General features: G+C 33.9%; 1 protein-coding gene across 16 annotated transcripts in view; it reads left to right on the top strand.

Annotated features, from left to right (window-relative positions):
• Positions 1-18774, top strand: part of BCAS3 (BCAS3 microtubule associated cell migration factor) — a 784754-nt gene that overhangs the window by 373656 nt on the left and 392324 nt on the right. For 10 of the 16 annotated variants that reach the window (XM_074262034.1, XM_074262041.1, XM_074262031.1 and 7 more), the window contains exons 17-20: positions 2911-2955; positions 12359-12483; positions 16598-16763; positions 17893-17993. In XM_074262034.1, the coding sequence (XP_074118135.1) occupies positions 2911-2955; positions 12359-12483; positions 16598-16763; positions 17893-17993 (437 nt within the window). The remainder of the gene's footprint in view (positions 1-2910; positions 2956-12358; positions 12484-16597; positions 16764-17892; positions 17994-18774) is intronic. The other 6 variants (XM_074262038.1, XM_074262037.1, XM_074262035.1 and 3 more) reach the window with 1 other exon arrangement.

Raw genomic sequence — 18774 nt, 5'->3', positions numbered from 1 at the left:
GGGGATATTTTAAATATTCTATATTTCTCACCAAAACTTGAGTAACTTAGCCTGTCCATTAAATATTTTTCTTTCAGCAAAATTATTGTTCTTACAATTACTTGACACTGAACATAGTGTTAGAGAACATCAATGTCTTTCCTAATATTCAGCATTTTTTTGCCTGTAGTATTTGTCTTAGTCTTTCAGAGTATGACCTGTGTTATGGCCATTCCAGTAGGCATATTCATAAATGTGGCCCATACTTAAAATGCAGAAGACTATTCCTTAGTATCAATTAGAGTTGCTGAAACCAGCTGAAAAGTTTGCATACCAGTCTTCAAATTATTTTTCCATATCCTACAAATAGCTCCAAAGCAAATGGCCAAGTCTTAAGTTTTGGATTTCTTGATCTCATTCTGCACAGTATGATCGTCTCCTTTCAGTCTTAGAATCCAGTTAGATCAGATATTTATTTTCTATGTAGAAAGTAGTTAATCCTTATTGGATAGGAGTCCTGATCATTTAAAAATAAATACCTATTTGATGCTGATATGCTAGTTCTCAAGATATAGGAATACTTTGGTTTGAGTTGATTAGAGTCATACAGAGTTGCCTATATTATATCCTATTGACTTACCCTAAATCTAAAGTGCAGCTGGTTTGCTATTTGACAAATTAAACAAAACAGCTAGATCTTGGGCTTGTCCTTTGTGACTTTAGATTTTCATTCTTTGCCGTTGATGAAAAAAGATGAAGCAGCCACATTTCAAAAGAACAGCTGACACTTCCTACAAAAAGTCAGTAAATGTGTCAATTATCATAGCTCTTTGGACTTCAACAGGTCTCCTTTTACATGTATATGGCAGTGGTCCAGGTTAATGAGGAAGGGGGGAAAAGGAAGACATACTGTGCTCAATGAATGGTTGTTCTTCAAGCCCTCCCCACTTTCTAGAGCCATGTGAGTTCTGGCTCCTTTGACACACTGGGCTAATATTAGAAAGATGTAGTGTTGATGGCTTTCTACATTTGTAGAAATATGGTCATCCTAAGAGAAGTTAGATCCCTGATATTATACTAGTGCTCTGCTTTAATCAGTTTCTTAATACAAATATACAAATAAAAAAGCAGTTAATATTTAGAAAATCAGAAAACAATATCTGGATATTCACATTATATTTTTAAGAAAGCAGACACAGGAATCGTAACATTGATAACATATTGCTGCCCAAACAAGAAACTAGGAATATCGATACTGACTGTACATATAACTGTCATCTGTTCTTTCAAAATATGTTGGCTTTGTCTTTTTTCATTGGTGCCAGAAGGTTAAAAATCAGAAGTCACAAAAAGTAAGTCAAAGATCCAGCTATCATCATCATCTCATAAACATGAGATGTGAGTTGGGTGCAGGGTAGTGTTATTGGTATGGTGAACTTGAACCCAAAATGGTCTTTGTCAGCCTAGGCAATGCAAGCCAGAGAGACACCTGGATTTCCAGAGTTCCACATTTGCTTTCATCAGTGAACCCAACAAGAGATGACTATCTTAATGTTTAGGAAATAATGCAGTAAAGAATAATAATTCCTTTCTAAGTCTAGTTAGTAGAGTCAGAAAGTAAGACTTGCTTTATAGTTAGTGTTGGGACATAGGAAAATTGGATTTAACTGGTGGTTTCATGATAGCTTTGCTGGCTGTATACTTGAACCCTTTAGTTTGGGACAGGTATTTAGGTGATGATCTCTTGGTTTATTTTCATACCCTCTATTGCATTAAGGCTATTTATATGTCTCAACTATTAGTCAATGGGTACTGGTAGACCAGGAATGCTATAATCTTACTTTTTTTTTTTTTTTTTTTTTTTTTTAGTGTTTACGCAGTAGTTAAAATAGTACACAAAGCATTTTTATAAAGTTACTGCACTAATGAGTTATGAAGTAATATCTTTCATTTGTAATTGTCTTCTGATTTTCTAAATATTAACTGCTGGATTTTCTGTTTTTAGTTGCTTATAGCTACTCCTTTTTTTTGGTTATGGTTATATAATCATATAACACAGAAGTTTTGATTTAATTGAAATTCCTACTGAAGTTTTGATTTAATTGAAATTTGTACTCCTATGTATAAGAATTGTATTATATTTTGCTGTGATTAGGATAGTGTAATAAAAATGCAAGTTAGATTCAATTCTGGCATTTGATTCTGCATCCTAAGTTGTATTTAAAACAATTGACTGTGGTTTTATTTTGCTGCTTTCTAAGTTAGTCCATAGAGGATTAGTGGTAGGAAGTAAATGTCTTGCAACACTATTAAGCTGCATGCTAATTTCCTGGAATGCAACCAAAAAAACAGGGACAGAAAATCATACTTAAAAGCTTGTTACTTTACCTTAAATTTGTCCCTTCTGCCCAGCAATGTACTCTTCTTTTTCTTATCAACATGCAGCATTTTATGGAAAGTTTTGTGATTTCCAGGCAGCCTAAGATTGCCACTAGGGAACAACAATAGCAAGATACAGGTCATTCATTATTATTATGACAAAATTGATATTTAGCTATTTTTAGTTAGTTTTAAACATTTCATGATGCATATCCACACATCTGTTACTATTGACACTGCTACTATTTTCTCCATCTGATTATTATATTTTACTTGAACATTGTTTGAAGGGCCCTTAGCTATGGATTGCACCTGACTTTATCTTGGGAATCCTACATGAGTGCTAAAGAAAAAGGGTAAAAATAGAAAATTCTGACACTTCTTGATTGCATGAAACCCGAGGATATTATTGGAATATTGGCAGGGGCTTTGCAAACAATTATTTGGATATTTTTATGCTTACTCCTTAACAGCATGATGTACACTGTACTTGTTAATGTTAATAAGTTTTCATCTAATTTTTTGTGCATTTTTCCCCCCTTTTACATGAAGGCCTTATCTGTTTGGAGCGGGGTGTTTTTCCATAAAAGCTCCATGGTGAGTCCCAGTTCACTCCCGCATGCCTAATTCATTTGCTGTACTCACAGAAAGCAACCCTGTTTTGTAGTTTTGTTTTCAATTGCATGGACTGATTCACAGCTGGAGGCACTGCAAAAGTAGTTTTTAGGTGGGGAAATGACTGTTAACATTCAAGCTTTTGAAAGGCAACCTTTTCTGAGTCTTAATTATGTCATACAAAAAAACCAAAAAAACAAACTTTGTATCTTGCTTTAAAAAGAAAAAAATACAGTAGAACCCCTTTATATTTTCTCAGGAAGAATAAGAGTGAAACTTTCATTACTATGGTGCAAGCTGTCTTGTACATCATAATAGATGCAGAGAAGAGATTCTAGATTTTTTGTTTAATGAAGTTATGGCATGATGCAGTAGAGAGATTTTGCTGAATTTTCCTTGCTTTTGCCCAGAAATTATTTCCATTTTGAGGCTTTTAGGTATAAGTAAAAGAGAATTAAAATTAAGGCTCCAAGGAGAAAATAGAAAAAGAAAATGTTGAAAAATTCAAAATAATACATGTTTATAATACTTTAAATGAAATGCAAGTCATCCTTTTGTATACTGATCAGTACTAAAAATTGTGAGAATTTATGTTTACTATAAAGCTACATAAAGGAAAAATGAAGTTATTTTGAAAATTTCATATAGTTCTTCATTGCATTTAAAAAAAAGAATTAGAATCATGTAGAAGAGCTATGCACCAATGAAATATGGACTCTAATATATTAGGGTTTGTTTTTTTTTTCCAGCATTAGTCATTTTGTATTCCAATTGTATGGGGGAGATTTACATGTATAGTTTGCATAACTGCTAATAGGAATTTTCCCATCACCCTGTTAGGATGAAACCAGTGTTGACTCCTTAGTATGTCTCCCTAGGAAAAGAGAAATGTTTTTCTAAAGTAGCCTGTAATCAGATAACACATTTAAAAAGTTAGATGTTGCAGATATTTGAACTAATGTCAATGTAGGTTTGGAATACATAGGAATGAAAATAGAATTTTCCTTCACAACTAAATAGTTGCAAGTAGGATATGTAAAGCAAAGACAGTTTTAATCACTTCCCAAGACATAGGGATACTTGTTAAATCAGAGCTCTTGGCCTTATATGGATTAAGGATAACAAAAAATGGCATGAGTGGAATAAAAAGCCTTCAATCATTTAAATTGTTATATGAATATTCTTAACTGACATCACTCAGTTTCTCTAGAGCATACTAATCATATATGTCTGGTCAGTGCAACTGGTATTGAAAATAGGCCCTGAAAAACCAAACTAAACCAAACTAAACTAAAATTACTCTCAACATGCACAGTAATGAACTTCCACACTAGTTTTTGGGAAAGAACTTGGAATTTAAATTCATCTTAGAATGTATAATTTCTAAGTACAAAGGGTAAAAAAATCAGCATAGTAATATTGATGGAGAAGCAAATGTTGTGTGAAATAAGAAAGGAACGTTCGACCCAAAACTTGTGGGCTCTTCGAACTTAAACAAAGGCACTTGTCAACTAGAAATGATTTTGGGCTGAAACAAGATTAAAAGAGCCAGATTAAAGAAAGGGATATATGAAATATAGGAGTCTTTTAAATCATTGCCTGTCTTTCAGAAGACTGCCTTGTGGTTTGTTTGATGCCATCGTTAGCACACGAGAAACTCGTTTTTACTCACTTATGCAGACTTGGAGAGAACAAAAAAAGCCCTCTTTAAAAAGTTTCTTTGCCTTGCAGTGCATGTTTTTTCCATTAAGCTTTTAATGAAACCTCAAATTATGGCAGCCAAATGAATATAGATTTGACAGCTTCTTACATGTTGTTTCTAAGAGTTTCTTTGTTTTAATAGTTCCCCTCCATCTTTTTTTTTTTTTTTTTTTTCTATTTTCTCGGTATTAGTGATCACTCAGCTTGGAGAGTATGTTTTTATTTACTAACCCAAAGTGAAATTTATGCTAAATAAATGAATGCAAGGTACTTATATGAGAAAAATATTCTATGTAATATGACTGAAGGGCCATTTTTTTTGAGATTTTTTTTCACAAACCAAATTATAAATCTCATATATTATTTTCTAAGGAGTAATGGAGTAGAGAACATGAATGGATTTGTCCAAGGAAGTTTTGGCTTTTGATAAATAAACTTTTCATGTTCTTCTATCTGATATTATATTCGTTTGCTCATCAAATGGTCAGTTTTAACTTAATGGTCAGTTCAGTTAAAAACTGTTTTCTGGTAAGAACACTAGTCCTCTTTGATTCATCAATGTTGATTTCAGAAGAATGTATCTTTAAGTTTAACTTAGCTGATCACTCTGCATAAGTTTAATGTGATCACATAAAAAGAAATAAAAAAACCAAATAAGGAAATTCAGTGTATATTTTTAAGTGTAGATCTAAAAAGAAATAATGATTATGATTATTTTCATGACTATTTTAAATGTGTTGTTTGAAGGTTGCATACAATGAGACTAATGCTTTTTAAAATATTACTCTATTTGAATAAAATTTTAAAACCTTAAAAATATGTAAAATTTATTTTATGAAAATATTTTTCTATTCGTATGTTCATTCCTATATTTATATGCAGATACATTCACCCATTTGATAAAAGACACTTGAAACAAAACAACTATTTGATAGGCATGATATACAACATATTTATAGATGTTAAATATATTACTTAGTGGCATATAAGCAATTATAGTCAATTTTGTTATTTCTTTTAAATCAGCTTTGAAATAGCATTTCATTTATTAATATTGTTTTTACAAAATATAAAAGTATCAGGGAGAATAAACATTTTGTTTTAGTTTTGTGTTTCTAGATTTATTTAGTTCCATTTTGTTAAATGGTATGGTTTTTTTTTAAATATTTGTTTATTTTGTGTTTTTCATTTCTTTTTTATTGGGTGACTTAACAAAATTTTTAAAGAAATCAGTGTTTCTGTATGATGTCTTAAGCTCTCTGGGAGAGAGAAACATTTCTTTTCTTGGATAATAGAAATATTTAATTTAGTTTAAGTATGTACATTTTTTTTTACTTTAGTCATATTCATCAAATAAAACTTTAATCTCCAAGAATAATCTATGCATCTGGTTGAAAGAATTATGCTATTATCATCCTATCATTTTTATGAGCAAACATTTACAGTTTTCCTAGTTAGCCCATATTCAGTAAAGCCAGGTATAAAGGAACAAAACAAAGAGAATCCATAAATTAATGTTTAAGCTTTTATATGAAATAAAATAAAAGGAAAATGGACTTGGGTATATTAACTAGGATATACCATACCACAGGGCGGAGGGGGGGCATTTTAACCGGTATTTTTCCTTAGTTTTACAAAACAAATCTTAAATATATTGACTCATTTCTTTTGGTGTTTTTAGAAAGGGGTAGAAACACAGTGCCTCCATCTTTTCTATTGGTTCTTGCCATGTTTGTGTTCATCCCAACAGGGTATAGGGACTCTTGTCTGCTTCTTGTATCATGCATGCACTTAGTGGGCATGTCTCCTTCAATGGCACATGGTAATTTCATCCAGAAAAAAGGAAATTTTTTTTTTCTAAAATGTTAAAGCTATTCTTGTTACAGATTTGAAAATTTCTCCCATATATTTGCATTTGGGTGTGGAAAGGGGAAAAGAAAAACAATGGCAGGAGAAACTTAGTAACTGAGTTTACTTGATCACCTTCAAACAGTAAGAACCAACATTGTGGGGGGAAGGTGGGAGAAGAGATTTCAACAATTTCTCTAAATGTTCCACTCAGTAATGCTAATATCTCCACAGCTCCTTTTTTTTTTTTTAATAAAGAGTAATTCTCATAGCTGTATAGTCAGATAGATATTCAGAGAAATCCAAAGTCTTTTATTTCAAGCCCAGTTTCCCCTTTTTTCCTCCCTTCTTTGAGAATAGTGCTCTGTCACCATAGATTTGGTAAATATGGTGATTTAGATTTGTGACTTTGAAGTGGTAAAATTGTACTAGTGCACATGTTGCTTTGGTTTTGCCTCAAAAATTAAGCCAAACTTGCCTTTTAATTTTTGCACATGGGATAATTTATGAGGTACTGACAGGTTAAGGGGCAGCAAAGAGCAGTAGTTTATAGTAAAAACAAGCCTCGTCACCACCTATGTTCAATCATGATGTTTTGGTATCATTTATAAATTCAAAAAAGGTGGAATATATTCAGTAATCAGTAGAATTCATTTCTAACAATCTTCTCCAAAATCCTATTTGGATACAAGTGATATTTTCTTAATGTTTAATTTATTTATTATTTTAACAGAGCAAAAGGCAAGAGGTTTGCAGAAGAGACAAAACTTCCAAACACTTCAAGGTTTGAAATTATTGTCTAATGGAAAGTGTTTTATATTGGAATTTGTCAAATTCTCCTTATTGGAAGAATGAGACATGGAAAATTAGGAAAAATATTTGGATCAAAATAATTTTTCAAAGGAGTGGCTGAAATTACTACAGAATTTTTAAAAATAAGCCATGCTAAATGGTTTAACTATCAGTCATTGTTTTACAGGGTTTCATTTTTCTATCTATGAAAGATTATTTTGAAATAGAAACATTTGGCAGTGTGGAAATAAACATTTGCCCATAATAATGCCCTTATCAGATGTTGGTTTAAAAATCCTTTACTCTCCTGAACCACATAGCTTCAGTTTGAGAGTTTTCTGGACTTTGTCATTTCCAGATACCTTTGAGCTGACTCAAAAAAGATGGAATTAAATCAGTCTTTCCTTCTTTGGGATGGTGTGGTTCAAGAAAGAGTTTGACAATAATAAAAGAAATCTCTCCTTAATACACTGTGACTTTTTCTGGCTTCCTTTCCTAAGTCATTTCTGGGATGATCCTGCTTTGCTGAAGTAAATTCTCATGTAGTCACGATGATGGGAAGATCTTAATTAAAGCAATCCTTTCTATAAGTATTCTACATACCCATTCCCCAGCTGTGTTGTGGTGTAGGCAGTAAGCACTGTTCAGAGAAGCCAACACTTTTGATCATCTATTGAACACTATTGTGGGATCTGTCAATATAAAGAAATACCAAAACAAATACTAAGAGCTATTGATGTACCTTTAAGCTTCCCCTTTAATCTCTGCAGGAGTCAGTGAGCATCTGTAAGTGATAATTGTTTTGATGGGGGTGGGGATATTAGGATGGGGGGATTGTTGGATGTGAAAGAACTAGGAATGTTCAAGACTTTGGAAACATTGGAGAGTTCAGTTCTTGGCATCATTTGATTAAGCTGAAAGACCCTTTAATAAACTCACAGAACGTTTTTTTTTTTTAAAACAATCTGGGGATAGATTGATGCTCTTTGAATACTACCCTCCCCATCACATTTTTCTCTTTATTTTACTGGTTCTCTGTAGATAAATAACTGTTTGCCCAAATCTATACTTCAGGTCAGTTTATTATGCAGATTTTTGATGTTATGCTTTTGTGAAGAAGCAAGTGTTTCCCTATTTTCTCTGTGTGCATGCACACATGGCATGTGACTGGCAGCCATGGTGAAAAAATGAATAGTTAAGTTGTTAACTTAAATCATTCTCTCCCATATCCATCCCCAACCCTTCACCCTGCTATGTATTTTCTTTGATCCCACTTTTGTGAAGTAGTTCAGTTTGATTGTTGTCCAGGAACTGAAGTATAGAGGGAGCTGCCCTTGGAGTATATCCAGGACCTATAGGTATTTGCAAGTACTTAGCTTAAAATGATTAAATTATCATTATTTTTCTCCCTTCAATGATAAATAATATTTAGGTTTCTTTCCCCATCTCACAAAACAAAAATGGAAGTTTAAGGCCTTATGTCTTTTGCTATTTATGCAGACCTAAGTTTAACAGGTTTATTTTTAATTTACTCTGAATTAATAGTAGTAACAAAAACTTACATTTTCATAATACTCTAAAACTCCAAGCACAACAAACTTGTATAATGGTTATTTTGTTTAGTTGTTTCAGTCATGTGTGACTCTTAGTAACCCTATTTGGGATTTTGTAGGCAAAGATTAGTGATGGTTTGCCATTTCCGTCTCCAGCTCATTTTATAGATGAGGAAACCAAGGCAAACAGGGTTGTGATTTGCCCAGTGTCACATACAAGGTCACTCTAGGCTTAGTGCCCTATCCATTGTGAAATGGAGCTGCCTATGAAATAGTTATTGTTGTTGTAATTATACATATTTATAAATGGATAAACTGAAGCTAAGAGAAATAAAATACTTGGCCCAAGATTACTCAAAAAATGCTGAGACAAGGATTACCCTTTATCATAGATGTTTAGAGTGAAAAAAGTGATGGTCCAAAATAGTGGGACAGGTAGGACTAGTCAGGTCAGAGTATAGGGTTGGTAACAAAGCTCTCCTTCTCTGGAATATGTGCTTTCCTGCTGCTGCTGACATTGCTCACTGCAATGAGACATTGGATTGGGACTTTCAGAAGATACAATGTAGAGTTTAGAAGATTTAAGGAAATGAAATGTAAAGGATTTGAGCTAAATGGAGTAGGGCTCCTCACTCAAGTGACTGATACATGTCTTTTTTTTTTTTTTTTTTCCTTTCTTTTGCAAGGCAATTGGAGTTAGGTCACATGGCTAGTTAGTAACTGATAAGTTTTTAAATATTGTTTGTACCTTTCCTGCAGGGAAGAAAATTTAAAGAGAGTTTCCCCTCACTTGAGATCTCTTTCACAGATCCACAGAAATATCCAGGTTCCAAAGTAGCTGATAGAGGATGTTGTATAATAGAATGTGAAATGCTTAATGGTTTTATTTCATTCTTTGTACCTTTTCCCCACCCCCACTCCTACCCCCTTTTAGCAATGTGCCTTTGAATTGGTTTTTATTTGAATTTAATGTGTTTGATTTTAAATATGATAAAATGATAAATTTCCTCTCATTTTCCTTTATCACATGGAATTCCAGAATCCCAGATCAAAAACTTGAGTACCTGTGTGCTAGCCCTTTCTAACTAACATCATGAATCAACTGGATAGCATTCCCAATAAATAATCCTCCAATTTGTGGGAAAACCTCCAGTGACCTAAAACTCATTAATATTAATGATGACTTAGCTTGAGATATTGTTTTAAGGGTTTAGAAAGCCCTCTTCTATTATCCATGAGAAGGATATTGTGTGATATGATTATACTTATCTTATAGTTGAGAAGATAAGAGTGACTTGTCCAGTGTTACTAAAGAAATGTCTGCAAATTGGGACTTCCTAGTGCTAATTCCACTAGACCATACTCCTCCCTAATAAAATTTACTCTTTTTCATATGTAAGAATGTTGCCAGTGAGCTGCAGAGTCTTCTCTCTTCTCTCTTACCAAATATGGTATAACAGAAATTGTTTTATATAAGAGAGTCATAGGTCTTGAATTCAGATCTCAGCCTTGCTTGCTACGTCTTTACCTTGGGCAAATTTCTCAGCATCAGTTTCATTATCTGCAGTGAAAGTTTTGGTGTACGAGACCTTCACATTCTCTTCTATCTTTAAAAACTATGTCCTATTTCTTTCTAGTCACACCACAAATTCCATGGTTCTCCCAGTGGTAACCTGTTTATCTTAGTTTAGGTGTATCAAAGACTATAACTAGTGTTCTGACTATGGATTTAGTTTTAGTTTCAGGGATGGCTTAAGTCAATTTGACACAATTGTGAAATGGGAAATGCAAAAAATTGTTTCTCTCTGATGGCGCTTATCAGATACTCAAGAACTCACACGAGTTCTGGTTCAAAAAAGGGAATACCCAGCAATCTCTGAAAGCTAGCCTGGTACTCAGCATCCAAATGTTTTCTCCCATTTTAATTTTACAAGATTGTATGCCTTCAGAATGAGATTTTAAAAAATCTGTTAGTGTTTTCCAGCATAGAAGTGAGTTGTAAATAGAAGTGGGGTGGCAAAAGCATTTGTTTTATCTATAGGGAGAATATGACAGCACACTTGGTGCTCCTACCATGTTCCAATTCTACTTCTGGTGATTTATCATCTGAGAAACCTGAGAAATCTGTTTGGTCTTTATAAAGGAGAATATTGAATTAGATGATATCTGACAGTCCTCTCGACTCTAATACTTTGTAATGCTTAAATCTATGAACCTTACACGAATGGAGGACTGAGAAGTTGGAATTACTTCAAAGAAGATCTGATTCATAGGAAATGGGTAAATGCCATAAGTTATACAAAAGAAATAAGGAAATGCAGAAGAAGGGAGTGTGAGGGAAGAGGAGAGAAGAAGAAAGGTTCTATTAGTATCTCTGTTTTATAGATAAGAAAATTTAAATTTGAAAGAGGTTTAGTTATTTACTAAATCCTATTTGTGGCAGGATTTGCAACCAAGTCTTCCTGACCCAGACTTAAGCACTTTGTCATCTATTCCATTTTGCCTCCAAATAAGATAATTATATATATCTCAAATGATTGTGCAAAACTTCTAATCCAAGGGGAATAGCTGAATCTAAACTGAATCTATTTCTAAAGAAGATAAAAAATGTGGAAGAGTTTTAGGAAAGAGAAGAGAATCTGCTACTAAGACAGTTAGCCAGGTAAAAAGCTGGGTCTTTTTTTTGGAGAAAGTTTGGATATGCAAAAGAAGATACACTTTTCAATTCAGTTAGAATAAGATATTGGTCTGCATTTGTCCATAAATCATATAGAAAGCAAAGATTCTGTTTGGGTGCCTTAGTCAGCCAGAGGCCTTTAACCGCTCTGACCAGCAACAGACACATCATTTTCAAGGAACAAGGAGGGAAAAATAAATACCAAAAAGGAAGACTAGCAAATGTAATTGCATATCATTAGATCTACTACATGCACATTGTCTGTGGCATTTTGAAGGAGAACATTTTGGGGGTTTCATTCTGTGCAATCTGGTTATTTTGGTACTCAGTATTATGGTTATATGTGTTGTCTCCATTCTCTTCTATCTCCCACATATTGCCAACCCCACATCCTGTATTTCCAACTTGAAAACTGAATTTGAATGATAAATGATTTTGTTGTTATTGTGAGAGGTTTGTGTTGGCTCTACTTTTCCATCTTAAAATCCATGGGGAAGGTGGCATTGAACTAAAAGAACCAACTTGGATTTCTCCCAGCATGTATTACAGCAAAGTCAGTTTTCTTTTACCTTTGAAGTTAATTTGACAAATCACTGAAGCTTTAGCATAATTTCTGCCTTAGTGTGTTGAACATAGTTTTCCCATCAACAGATAGAATCCCTTATGGCAAGTACATGGCCATAGACAGAAGTAGTTGACTTGTAAGAAGCAAAATTAGAAAAGACTTCTAATTTTATTTAGTGGGGTCTTATTTCACCATGTTCATTTTTTGATATTTTCTTGTGTGTATGTGTTGTTTTTTTTTTTTTTAAAGCAAAGTTAAACCACCCCCCCAGATTTCACCCAGCAAATCAATGGGAGGAGAATTCTGTGTGGCTGCCATCTTTGGAATGTCTAGATCCTGGTTTGCAAATAATCCTGGTCTGAAACGAGAAAAAGGTTTGTTTCTTTATTGAAATTGCATACTGACACTTTTAAGAATATTTTCTTTTGAAAAAAAAAAGTTTTCTTTTGCTAAATTGCCTTCTAGTTATTTTAGTAAATTTTGTGACAGTCAGTACATTTGAATACCCTCTTAATTTGTATCTATCACCTCAGTTATTTATGTCCAGCTTTTATGGAGTTAAGAAGGAAAAGATGAGCTTTCCCTGTATGTATAAAATGAGGGCCACAGAGCTTTTTATCAAAATTGATATTTCTGAGAATTGTCCAGGAAAATTATTGGTAGGGATACCAGTGTTGGTTTTTATCTATACAAAGAGGACACTGTCAATGGATCACAGAGAGTAAGGTATTGAGGTATCTGGAAAAGTAAGATGGGTAAAAAAAAAAGAAAAAAAACAGATGATTTTATAGTTGATCCTGGAGTTTAATAAATAGAGATGTAACATATGCTTTAGAAAAAAAAGTTTGAGTTGAAGATGATAATGTGAAGAAAGAGACTTCATTAAGGCAGGGTAAGCAGTCAAAGGGCTTTTGCAGTAGTACAGGTATAGGTGAAAATAATATTACAGAAAAATTGTACTTTCAAAATATCTTAAAAAAAAAAAAAAAAGACCTTCAGAAGAATGATGCAGTAATCATGTGATCTCTTCTGTGCAAATGACAATCAGTTGTCCTCTTCTGTGAACTTTACTTTCCTGTCTTTTATTCCCACTTATTCCCTACTGGCAATTCAAGATTGCATATCTAAAACAGAACTCATTTTTTCTCTCTTATTCTTGGATTTCTTCTAGCTGCTCTACTTCTTTTAATACTATCCCCGTTTCTTAGCCATTTTGGTTTGAAACTTCATATCATCTTTCCATTCAATGTTTTGCCATACCTCTACAAAACTTCTCAAACACATCATTTCATCTCCATTCATACTGCCTCACTTTAGGACCTATGACCTCAACTATAATTGGCTACAAACTGGTCTTAATGCTTTCATTCTATCCTGATTCCAATCCATAGTTCATTCTAAAAACATTTATTAATCAGTTATGTTATGCTAACTTATATGGGTGTAAAAACAAAAATGAAATATTCTATTGAGGGAAACAACATTTACATGCATAATATACAAACAACAAATAACAAGTAGTTCAAGAAGGGAAGATTCTAACAATTGAAAGAATCAAGAAAAATTTTATATAGAATCTGGCATTTAAGCTAGTAGAAAGAGGAATAGAATTCTCCAAGCCAAAGGTGAAGTACATTTATATTGCAGTAAAAGGACAACCAGTGAAAAACATTGAGGCAGTAGGAAATGGATTGTAATCTGTTGGAGTACAAAGATTGTCTAATTAGCCAGATTATTGAAGGATTATGTACAATGAGATTGGAAGAGTACATTGAGGTCAGACTATAAAGGAGTATAAATGCTAACAAAGAATTTTATATTTGATCCTGGAGGTAATAGGAAGCTTCCTGGAGTTTATTGAACTGAGAGGCCAAGGGAAGGAAAATTAGATGCATGCTTTATTCAGATGTATATATTAGGAAAATCATTTTGACAACTCTGTAGATTATGGATTAGGTTGATCAATCTACTGCAATGATACTTCAGCTGTGAAAAACTAATAATAGAAGTTTTTGTAATAGACCAACTGAGAAGTACTGAGGGCCTAAAATAAAATGGTACACACGAGAGAAGGACTTGAATGTGAAAGATCTAATAGAGCAAGGAAGCCATTGTCACTGGATCCCAGAATATAGCAAGGTCTATGAAAACTGGAAAGAGAGGAAGGTTGGAATGGGGCCAGCTAATGGAGGACTTTGCATGCCAAACAGAGGCTAATATTTGGTCCTTGATGTGATAGGAGTCATTAAAGTTCATTGAATAAGGGGTGAAATGTTGAGAGTTTCATCAAGGTTATAAGCTTGCCTGACTGGCAGGATAGTGATCCCTTGGACAGAAATACTGACATTTTAAAGTAGGGAATGTTTAGGGAGAAAACATTTTAAGTTTCTTGTCTATGAGACATTTTGTTTGAAATGTCCAGCAGACAATTGTTGATTTAGGTGGAATCTTAGAAGAGAGACTAAGACTAGATAAAAAAGATTAGAGTCATCAAATCTTATAGGAAGTGATGAAATCACTGAGTGAGAAAGAGAAGAAAGAAGGAAAGAAGGTCTAGGATATAGCTTAGGGTTATATCCCCATTTGGTGGGCATGATGTTAATGATGAGCCAAAAAAGAAGACAGAAATATCATTCAGGAAAACCATGTCATGAAGATTAGTGAGAAAAGAGTATATAGTAGGATAAAGTAATAATATCATAGGTCAAGAAGGATAAGAATTTTAAAAACACTTATCATATTTATGAATTTAAGAAATCCTTGATTTGTGGATATCTACAACTAGAGTATTTTTGATTGAGTAAGAATACAAGCAAAAGGTTGGGGGTGAGCAAGAGGAAAGAATGCAGATATGATGGGTATAGCTTTATTCTTGGAATTTGGCTTAGAAAGCAATGAGAAATAAAGGACAATAGCTTGAGGGGATTGTAAAGTCTTCTGAAAGATTTTTTTTTTTTAATTTTGAGAAAGAGAGCAGGAAAGGAATCTGTTGGTGGGAAATGGGATAAGGTGAGATCAATACCTGTGGTTTCTCAGCCTACCAATGCCAGATTATCAGAATAATTTATTTGGCCATATTTTTTGGTATAGTTATTTTGAAACTCATTTCTTGCTTATTTTTGTGCAGGTCATATTCTCTCCATTAGACTGAAGGCCGGGCTTTTTTTTTTTTTTTTTTTTTTTTTTTTTACTTTTTATCTTTACCTTCCATAGAGCATGTACTTCATAAGTTCTTGTTCAATTTAATTCATTCAGTTTCCTTACTATATCTTCAAAGTAAAAAAAGTTTTACTTGTAAATACAATTTGTTCTATATTCTTTTTCTTCCCTTTTGTCTTTGTTTTGTCATTACTAAAGTAGGCCACAAACAGGTTGGTTTTGAAACATCTCTTTGATCAGATTTATGCTTGCCATGTCTTTTTACTCCTCCTAAGCTTAAAATTGGCCAACAGACCTCTACTCTTTGCTTTGTTATCTCTGTTCAATTACCTATTCCTGGGAAACATGATCTTGGGCACAGCAGGTTCCCCACACAAATGGAAGAGAATACAGTCAAGTTGGCAAGTCTTCCATTTCCTTATCCCATCTTTAATTTTTTGTTACCTCCATAGCTTCAGTGATGCTATCTGAGGGATCTTTTGTTACAAATTAAAACATTCTATGAAGCTCATTTTTCACTGTTTCTACCTGCTGTTCTAATTGGCCTTTTAACTTGCCTCTCCATTATATTCTACTGACTAGTTATCAGCTATTTTCTCCAAATTGGCACTGTAATTGATTCATCTGGTTTAGTGATAGAGTGACCTGCCCAGCATTCATAGGAGATTTTATATTTGTTGCTTGGTTTACTATAAAACCTGAGATGCAAGACTGAACCTGTTGTGGTAGTGAGGACATATGTACTCACCTGAAAGCCAATTGTTTAGCAACATATTTAGCTGTTGATTTCTCTGAGTTTGGCTGACCTACTTTTAAGATGGGGGCAAAGGAGGCCATTAAGTGTAGTGAAGTTTGAGGGATTAGCAGGAGGTGATGTGTAGTTTTTTCATTTCTAAGGATTTAAAATTTTTTGTGTGGGGATGAAGAATATTCATTGGCTAGGTATAGGAAAGTACAAATTCTGTGATGAAAATTTTGTTCCATGAAAACTTCATTTACCCCAGTTCTGATTCATCATGTTTAATACTTCCTGATATAATGTGATCAGAAAGAAGCTTAGCACAACAAAATCTGAGGAACTGCGCATTCTTTTTTGTAGCAGAATTTGAGTCTATTATATATTTCTTGGAAATAAATGGGCTTGTAGCTGGGTTTTAGTAAGGTTGACTTGACTATTCAGAGATGACTTGGAGTACCCTCTGGAACATTCTGAATATCTAGGACACTTAAGGAAATTATTGTCATTTACCTTGGTATAATGGATTTGTTCTGTGCCTTTTTTGTTTTTGTCCCTAACTTCTTTCTCTGAATACTTCTTTCTCTAAATAGATCAGTCCAAACAGTTTGTGGTTGAGTCCTTGTATATCATCAGCTGTTATGGGACTCTGGTGGAGCATGTGATGGAACCTCGGCCACTCAGCACTGCCCCCAAGATCAGTGATGACACTCCCCTGGAAATGGTGACATCTCCCCGGGCGAGCTGGACTCTAGTGAGGTAGTACCTCCTGCCTTTCTCCATTTTGTTCCCCTCCACATGTAAAAGCTTATTGCTGCCCTTTTTTTCAGCTTATGCTCACTGAAAGTACAAAGTGGCACAACGCCAGCCTTTAAGTGAACTGCAAACCAATGGAAGAGGACTGAAAGAAGTCCTTTAAAGGGATTCCCAAAGAATGTAAATTAGGAACAGTCTTTGCCAGTTTAGTCCTACTTGGTAAAGAATCAGTGTCCCACTCTAGAATGTATCCCAATTGGGATCAGGATAGCTTCCTGTAAGGAAAAAATAGCTCAGAGTTGAGTTTTGTTGTAGAGAAACAGAGAATTTGCATGGAGGAAAAAAAAAACAAAATTGGGTATGAAAACTATGCCGAAGCTTTTGACATTAAAAAATATATATATTCTATTGATCTTGGTAGGCTCAGACATTCTTTACTGCTACTCATTTCTGAATTGGACTGATCAATACTGAATTTATCAAGCTCTTTAGGAGTGATCAATTCTAATTAAAATTATTCCACCATCCCCAAAATGATTGCATCATTTTGGAGGTGCAGACGTTAATTAGATTAAGAAACAAGTCACAAACTTAACCATTGTTTTGATTTTTCATTGAAATTATTTTCTTTTTAAATGTAAAGAATTCCCAGCAAGTTACCAACTAGGGTGTTAAAAGTTTTAAAAGAAGTCTCCTCATACAGAAAACATACTCCTGTATGAATATCCCCACATACTCAAGAACAAATTCCAACTCTCTACTGGATTAGAATGAAATCAGACATTTTTTTGGAATGGCTGCCTCCTATTCTGTGAATCCCATGGTCCTCTTCTTGTAGGTTCTTCTAACATTCAGCTGATGTTGGCTTGATCCAGAGTGAATGTGAGTATGTGCGTTTGAGTGTGTGTGTGTGTGTGTGTGTGTGTGTGTGTGTGTGTGTGTGTGTGTACACATCTCCTTTCTGCTCTTTTTTAGAACCAGGTCTATGAGTTTCACCACATTGAAGAAATTCCATGTTTTGATTCTAAACCTTTGGTGAACTTCTACCAGCTATTGTACTCAGTGGCAACAGCAGTGATTTACATTACCCTTATTAAGCTCAAAGATTAATATTCTCATATTATTCCCCCAGAACTCCTCAGTGGAATGAGCTGCAGCCGCCTTTTAACGCCAACCACCCTCTACTCCTGGCTGCAGATGCTGTGCAGCACTCTCAGTTCCTGCTCGCCGGCTGTAAGTAGCTTGAGTGGTTTGCATTCTCTTTATTGTTTTCAGATCAGATGTTAGAATGCTGGCTTTTTAAAGAAGACATGTCCGTTAGCATTCTGCAGGCCCGGAACCCGGAGGAGCTGAGGCCATTTGCAAGCAAGATATTCTATAAAAATAGAAACTGCGATCCAATGCACTTTTTTCAGACAGAGGCAATACCGTTATCTTGCTGATAGGATGTGCACAGTGAAGTTGGGAAATATATTGTGGGGTTTAATTAAATGCTATTTTATGGTTGGAAAAAAATTCTCAGCCTTGGCACCTTTGGAGAATTTTGATGCATGTTTTCCTCCCAGTATTAATTCATAGAGCTTAAAGAATAAAGAAGGATAGCGTTTATCAAAAGTTAGTGGCTTAATCCATGTATAAATGCCATATCTGTTGATTCTGAAAGCTTTTTATTTTTTTGATAGATGCTGCAATAGATTTTTACTAATGTATTGAAAACTGTGAAAGAAACCTTCTATTACACATTTTAGCCAAAATAGATATTGGGGTGCTAAACTTTATAACAAACTGAACCATGGTTTAAAAAATGAAAAGGTAGAAATTTACATTGAGACAGTTATGTAGTCATTTTTCACAGGTGGCATGAGGAAATAATTTAGGTTTTTTTAAATATAGTTTTTAGTGGTCATAGAATTTTTAAAATCTTATAATTATAATTCAATTTTATGTAAAGCACTAGGCCTCTAATTTCACTTGCACTTGGCACACTACATCTTTTTAGGAAATATCTCGAAAT

This window comes from Sminthopsis crassicaudata, chromosome 4 (genome assembly GCF_048593235.1).
Source record: "Sminthopsis crassicaudata isolate SCR6 chromosome 4, ASM4859323v1, whole genome shotgun sequence".
Taxonomy (NCBI): Eukaryota; Metazoa; Chordata; class Mammalia; order Dasyuromorphia; family Dasyuridae; genus Sminthopsis; species Sminthopsis crassicaudata.
Note: the sequence above shows the minus strand (reverse complement) of the source record. Positions and strands in the feature narration are given on the sequence as shown.